Source organism: Solanum lycopersicum, chromosome 3 (genome assembly GCF_036512215.1).
Source record: "Solanum lycopersicum chromosome 3, SLM_r2.1".
NCBI classification, from domain to species: Eukaryota; Viridiplantae; Streptophyta; class Magnoliopsida; order Solanales; family Solanaceae; genus Solanum; species Solanum lycopersicum.
In genome coordinates this window covers 49837475-49845357 of record NC_090802.1, presented here as the reverse complement: position 1 = coordinate 49845357, position 7883 = coordinate 49837475, and the positions used below count along the sequence as shown (strand labels likewise).

The window sequence follows — 7883 nt, the reverse complement described above, 5'->3', positions numbered from 1 at the left end:
ACATGTAATGTACCAAATCTCTGTTTACACTGAAATTTTGTACTAATTATTAGCTGCAATATGGTTAGTTTGATGTCACAACTTAGCTTAGTAGTAATCATATACTTCATCGATCATCGATGTTTTAACTAGATGAATTTGCAAATACTATTTACCTGCCAGCCAACTTCAATGGTATTAAGATCATCACCAAAATTACCAGAATTGATCCAACATGTTTGATAGGACAGAAAACATTTGCCTAAAAGTAATTTTATGGACAAAGATTTTCTGAAATATTTTGTACGAAAACACAATATTTGCATCCAGTTAAGATATTATAGAATAAAGTTATTATCATAACATGCAAACAGATTGTCCACCAAGGACTTTTTCATTTTGAATTCTATACGTTTGCAATATTTCTGTTATAGTAACTTTTTACGTTTTTATTGATTTACTTCTATTTGAATCTACGTTTATCATCTCTTCATGTTCTAATAATGTTAGCAGGTTTCTTGCTTTTGGAAACACAAGAATAGGTATCATTTCTCCACCCTGGAACTTGCTTCAATTAATGTGATATTTATACTATTGTTAGTTGAAGTTGCTCGCTTTTAAAATTTAAAAAGAAAAATAGTTTATGTTTCGTGAATATTACATTTTTGATCATCTTTATTATTAGACCAAAAGAACACTAATTATATAAAAACAAATAGCATTTACGTCACAGATATATATTGTATTAGTACATCCTAGATACTACAACAATACAATGACAAGTCTAGAAGAGCTCGAGAAGCAGTGTCTACCAATTAGCAAGTTGAAGAAATATGCAACAGAATGGGTTATTAAAGTCTTAGTCATTCGTCGGAGTTTAACAAAAAAGTATAAAAATGCAAATGGTGAAGGTATTCGTTGGCAACTGATATTAGTCGACGAAGAGGTAACTCTATTTTAATATTTTGTTATATACATTATTTAATATGTTAACTTCTTTTGGAATTCTAATGATTATGGTCATAAACACAGGGTACAAAAATACAAACCACTCTTTTCAACAAAAAGGTTCATGCATGGAACAAGTCTTTTCAACTTAATCAAAGTTACTACATTATAAATGGAAAATTAAATGGACCTAAACCAAACTTCTTATCCATACATAAGGAGCTCGAACTAGCATTTATGAACAACACCGAGGTCGTTGAGGACAAAAGTCATTTTAAGACTGAACAATTTTCAAATGGATTTATTACATTTGATGAAGCTGAAAAAATCACTAATGGAAGTTTGTTTGGTAAATTTCACAAAACGTTTATTGTTTGTTCCATACATTAAGAAAATAGGTTTTTTAACACATTGTTTTGTATAGATGTGGTGTGTATTTTACTCACAGTAAAAGCACTAACTGGAGAAGGATGAAGCATTAGACGCGAAGTAATCGTTACAAACGAAAGGTAACATATACTTTTTATACATCCTACATATAAATATTTCACATTAATCAACATTTATCATAAATAAAAAAATTTACTTGTGTAGGTATGATCGAAAAGTCATGACTTTATGGGGAGACTTTGCTGAAATTGAAGGTCAAATGTTACAAAGCCTTGAAAGTCACAAACCAGTTCTTGCCTTTTGTGATGTAAAATCATCAATTTATCAAGGTATACATCTCCACACTTGATATATTTGAGTTAATTTTCAAAGTACATAAAAGTATCACTGAATTAATTACTCCTGTTAAAATAGGGGATTTTGTCCTTTCCACAACTCCTGTTAATAGTTTGCTTATAAATCCACAATTTGAAAAAGCGAACAATCTCCAAAAATGGTAAGTAATACATGTTTCATCACAGTTATTTAGAGGCTACCCACATGCTACATCATTAATATTTTTTATTCATTTCTTAAAAATTTCATGAATGACACATGAAGGCAGAAAAGATTGACGTAAGTCTAATGCCAAGCAAACTAATGCAAACTGCCCGTCAAGTGAAAATTAGTAATATTTTAAATGGTTCACTTGCCATTGTGAAGGCACTTTCCTATACAACACTCATCTTTTATTCCAATTATATATTACAAATGTAATTACGTGATTTAATGAATTTACGTATAGGATATGTACTATAAGTTAAACGCTACGGTTACTGACATTGACAGTAACACCGACCCATGGTATCCTGGTTGAAACAAATGCTACAAGCGAGTTACTATTATAAATAGTATTGCAACTTGTACCTACTGTAGAGCTGAAGATGTTGATTATGAGGCGAGGTAAACTACACAAACAACCAAGAAAAAATATTGCTTACTCCAGATGCATGAAAAAAATATTATTAACTAATGAGCTTACTATATCGCTATCAAATAATTAGCACCATACTGATTAAAACATTCAATTTGATTTAGATATTGGTTAAAGATTGATGTCACTGCTGAGGATCAATTTCTAAGCATTACAATGTTTGATGCTGCAAAATACTATTTTGATTGTAACGTAAAAGAGTATGTTCTCTCTACATCTGAAAAGGTAAATCACTTACTCTATGAAATATTGTCCTGTATAAATAACTTTACCCTATTTCAATTGTAAGGCTAATATATACGTTTTCATATTTCACAGAAAGAACAATCACCATACTATCGCAAGATGATATTGAGTAAAGGAAAAGAATTCAATATCCTTGTTAAGATTGATCGTAAATTTCCAGATGTTGACACAAACATGAATGTGATAGCTATGGAGATACATGAGGTTTCCAAAAAATTACCACAAGATCAAACCAAGGTTAAAATGCCAATTACAAAACAAAGAAACAAGAGGACAAAGATACTAAGAGATGATGAAAAAATGAAAGAAATAGTTGCAAGCATACCTCATGTTGAAAAAGATATTCCAGCAGTTCAAACTGACATTGAAAATCCACAAAAAAAAACATGCAAGAGGACTAACAACATTAAACAAGTCATTGCAGATGATAATCCACAGAAATTGAGGATACATGAGGTAGAAAAACAGAATGTACTAGATGAAAGTGACGACGAAGCCCCACTAATTCAACTACAAAGAAAAAGGACCAGGAAGGTTAAAGGAAAAAACATCATATCCTATCCGATGGAAAAGAAGATCAAAGAGGAAAAAAAATAATATATAGTTGATCTAAAATTTCCTTATTTTTATCTATCAATGCTTATTATCTCCCTAATATTTAAAAACAACTTACCTTTTTTCACCAAGCAACTTCACCTAGCATCACTTTTTTTTTTAACTTACTTTCCTATATCAATGAATTTTGTTAACTGTTTCACTAAACATTCAATGTATGCAATTTATTACTTCAAAACAGATCAACAACAATCTTTTGCTGCAATGTATATCCTCATACATAAAAAAGGTTTGCATACATCCTACTCTGTAATAGATGTTTTTTCCTATATATGTCAAATATGTGACTACAATTGTCATTAATGATTTTGTTATGTTTTAGATCACTGCTAAATTACATATGCTAAATAGGAAGATATAAGAGAATTGTCACACCAACAATCCAAATTTTATCACCATCAAATCAACAATGACACACAACCAACATCAAGGTAAATCTAATATGTTAAGTACTTATCACAATTCAAAATTAAACTTAATCCTTCTATTCACTTCACTTCACAGGTGATACAAATATAACCACTCCTTTCATGCCAAATCAAGCAGGTAATAAAGAAAAAAACATTCCTTCTACCAGTAAAACTGATCAGCATGACAACCATACAAAAAAAATCCACCAACATAGGTAAGAACTTACATAATCATGTAAAATCCAACATACATGAGTACTTAGTACAATACAAACATATTCGCATACACACATACAAAAATATTACATCCTTTGTCTAAATGTACCAAAAAATGTTCCCCTTATAGAGAAAAGTCAATTGCAAAACGCATTGCGAAGAGTGGATAAGTATATATTAGCAACCCAAACAATTTCACATCTAGAAGATGAACATCCACGTTTGCAAAAGCAGCTTAAAATCAATTGGCTATTTAGAGCATTATCTGAAGAGTCTGAAGTTAGAGGTACATCGGAAAACCCTATTCATATCTTACATAACTTCAACATTCAATAATTTTATCAAATTACATTTCTAACATATCTCTAAAAATATTTTCTATATATAGAAATTGTTTCGTATAACTTATCTTTATCATATCTGCACGTGCTGAAAGCCTCCCAGAATGTATTTATTATGCTGCAAAAAGATTGGAACATGAACCTCCAACATTCTGTTGTGCAAGCGGATATATCAAATTGGCAAACACTGAAGCACCAACAGAACTATATGAAATGTTTGTGGCATCTACTCCAGACGCGGTAGAGTTTCGCAAAAATATTCGTGCATATAATAGTATCTTTGCTTTTACATCTTTTGGTGTTAACCTGGATAAGGAACTAGCATCTGCAAAAAAAAAAGGAGTATACACATGCAGGGCACAAGGTCAAATTTATCACGATCTACCATTGTTGCTACCACGTGATAACAATCCATGTTACTTCCAACTATACTTCTTTGATACAGACAACGAATTAACCAATAGGCTATCAAAGGTGAATGAAGGAATTCTTTCAGACCATATTGCAACAAAAATCAAACAGGTAATGGAGAGTAACCCATATGCACAAATATTTTGCCAATTAAAAAACCAAACAAGTTTCCACAATTTTCAACTTCGTATTGCTGCAAATGCCTCTTTGGATCAACGAGTGTACAACAGACCCTCGGTAAGTCAAGTAGCAGCAATTTGGATCATGGAAACAATCCAAATATACCTTTTGATCGAGAAATAATTGTTCATGAGCACTCAGGGTACAAACATAGAGTAAAACGCTATTTTGGTTGTTATGACCCTCTTCAATATCCTTTGTTATTTTCCAAGAGGTGAAGGTGGACGGCATCAAGGAATAAGAAAACGGAGCAAAAGACTGCCTCACAGAAGAAGTGCTCACTCACCACCTATACTCAATGATATTCCAACATTCAAATCAGCTGATGCAATATTAGCCAACAAGGATCAAGGTAAAATATATTACATTATCGCCTCTTATAGCAAAAATGTAGTCATGTTCTTCACAAGTTAGCAACTGATAAAAAACGCATACACGATATAAAAGAATACTACCAAAGGCGTACAAAAATATAATTATAAGAAAATACATTTTTATACTATACCAATATGATAACCAACATTAAATAAAAATAATGTTAATATGATTCCTTTCACTTGTAGATGTCCGCCGTGAGACAAAGGGAAATGTTTCTTGCAGAGAGTACTATTGTTATAAGCTACAACTACGAGAAACAAAGAGGTCAGTATTATTACTATGTGGAATATTACTACAACAATTTATGGTTGACATGTACATAAAATTGGAAACAACAAGGCTAGAATATTTCAAAAAGGAACAATCAAATTTTAGAAGAGAGGTTTATCAAGGTATTGTTGATAGTGTCAGCTCGGGAGAATGCAGGGGGAGATAGAATTGGGCAAAGAATACTACTTCCATCATCTTTTATTGGGGGGCCACGAGATATGAAAAAACGTTATATGGATGCAATAGCTTTGGTACAATATTTTGGTAGACCAGTTTTGTTTATAACAATTACGTGCAATCCTGACTGGATTGAAATCCAACAAGAATTGCGCCCGGGACAAACTCCTCAAGATAGACCTGACTTGGTAACAAGAGTATTCATAGCTAAGTTGCAGGATCTAAAAGACCAAATTTTCAAAAAAGAAATATTTGGAATTGTTGTTGCTCATGTATTCGTGGTAGAATTTCAAAAACGGGGACTACCACACATACACCTACTTCTCATATTAAAAGAAGGGCACAACATCAAATCAGGAGATCAGTACGATAGGTTTATCTCAGCAGAGATTCCAGATAAATATGAGTATCCTATATTGCATAAATTAGTGCTCAAACATATGATGCATGGTCCATGTGGAAACAAACGTCCAACAAACACATTCATTCAAAATGGACAGTGTAAATATCATTATCCAAGGCCATACAACAACAAATCAATCCAAGCAAAGGATGGATATCCAATTTACAAAAGAAGAATGGATGGAAGAATAGAGATTGTTCGTGGAATGCCTATGACAAATCAATGGGTAGTACCTTATAGCCCTTATCTGCTTACAAGATACAATTGTCACATTAATGTTGTGGTTTGCTCAGGAGTCAAAGCAATAAAGTATCTATACAAGTATATATATAAATGACATAATCGGTGTGCAGTTTATGTTTAGTCTGATGATGGTAAAAATGTTATTGATCAAATACAAACATTTCAAGATGCGTGATAGGTCTCACCGCCTGAAGCACCTTGGAGAATATATGAATTCAACTTGACTGAAATGCAACCTGCGGTCATCAACCTTCAACTACATTTGCCAGAAAAACATTCAGGTAAACATATTAATGCATTATGATACACATTTACTTATAAAAATAATTAAAATTATTAAATACAAATACTAACTCAAAACAAAATCACAGTGTTTTACTGGAAAAATCAAAATTTAAAAAATGCCATCGCCTGGGATGGTGTCAAGCAAACAATGTTGACCGAATATTTCAGAATGTGCTCAATTGACTCTGAAGCAAAACATATCTTTATAGAGAATTTCCAAAGTATTATGTTTGAAATTCAAAGGTAAAGACTTGGACAAAAAGGAAAACAAAATCTGTAATTGGTCGCATTGCAATCGGTAAGCTGAATATAGTAAGCTATAAAATCATGCACATTGATAATTTTTAAACTTATTAATTAGTACATATTGATTATATTGCACAGCTAATCCTCGAGAAGGGGAAAGATATTATGAGTGGTTGTTACTAAACCATGTAAGGGGATCATTGTCATTCAACGACTTACACACGGTCAATGGCAAGCAATGTCAGACCTTCAAAGAAGCAGCCAAAGAAAGAGGGTTACTTGAGTCTGACAACAACATATCAGAATGTATGAGAGAGGTTGTTGTTTTCAAAATGTCATTCGCTTTTAGAAGTTTGTTTGCTACAATTTTGGTTCATTGTAACCCAACGGATATTAGAAAATTCTGTGATACTTATTATGAGGATATGTCAGAGGACTTCAGCAGGCTATATGGCAACTCACACAATACTATACTACAGTCTACTCTGAATAGTATTAATAATTGCTTGCAAAGTATGGGCAAAAGCATAGACATATATGACATTCCTCAACTAGATCACAATTTCCTCGAAGTTGGTTCATCAGAATGTAGAGAAATAAATGAAGAAATGTCCGTCAGATACCACCAGAAGATTTTGATGCACAGTCACAATTAAATCCAGAACAACATCATGCTTTTACAAAAATAATGCAAACAATCAATGCTGGAACAACTGCTATATTCTTTGTGGATGGACCCGGGGGAACTGGAAAGACATACCTATACCGTGCATTACTTGCCAATGTTAGATCAAGAGGTATTATAGATTTGGCAACAGCAACCAGTCGCGTAGCTGCTTCAATCTTACCAGGAGGACGTACAACACACTCAAGGTTTGAGATCCCTCTTCAAACAAGTGAATCAACTATGACAAACATGTCAAAACAAAATGGTGTTGCCAAATTGATTAGAAAAGCAAAAGTGATTATATGGGAGGAAGCACCAATGGCCAAACTACAAACAATAGAAACAGTCGATAGGAGCTTCAGAGACATAATGGACATCGATAAACCATTCGGCGGAAAAGTCATGGTTTTTGGAGGAGATTTTTGGCAGGTGTTACCACTAGTTCCAAAATCAACTCGAGCAGAAATTGTAAATACAAGCTTGGTCAAATAATATCTGTGGCCTT

The 7883-nt window shown here is 32.7% G+C and overlaps 1 protein-coding gene across 1 annotated transcript; it reads left to right on the top strand.

The window, feature by feature from the left end:
- The first annotated feature begins 754 nt into the window (after positions 1-754).
- Positions 755-7367, top strand: LOC138347634 (uncharacterized). Its single transcript, XM_069295939.1, has 13 exons — positions 755-925; positions 2102-2160; positions 2209-2259; positions 2395-2515; positions 2609-3070; positions 4012-4063; positions 4222-4640; positions 4760-4851; positions 4922-5061; positions 5273-5351; positions 5626-6220; positions 6359-6461; positions 6850-7367. Exons 1-13 carry the CDS (start codon positions 755-757, stop codon positions 7365-7367), a joined length of 2862 nt encoding a protein of 953 aa, XP_069152040.1.
- Positions 7368-7883: the final 516 nt, after the last annotated feature.

What these genes read in the sequence shown, in the direction of transcription:
- LOC138347634 (XM_069295939.1), top strand. Translation starts at nt 755, where the DNA reads ATGACAAGTCTAGAAGAGCTCGAGAAGCAGTGTCTACCAATTAGCAAG. An exon ending in AAAGAAAAAGGACCAGGAAG is followed by an intron (nt 3,071 to 4,011) that starts GTTAAAGGAAAA and finishes TTGCAAAAGCAG; the next exon opens with CTTAAAATCAATTGGCTATT. An exon ending in ATTGTTCATGAGCACTCAGG is followed by an intron (nt 4,852 to 4,921) that starts GTACAAACATAG and finishes TTATTTTCCAAG; the next exon opens with AGGTGAAGGTGGACGGCATC.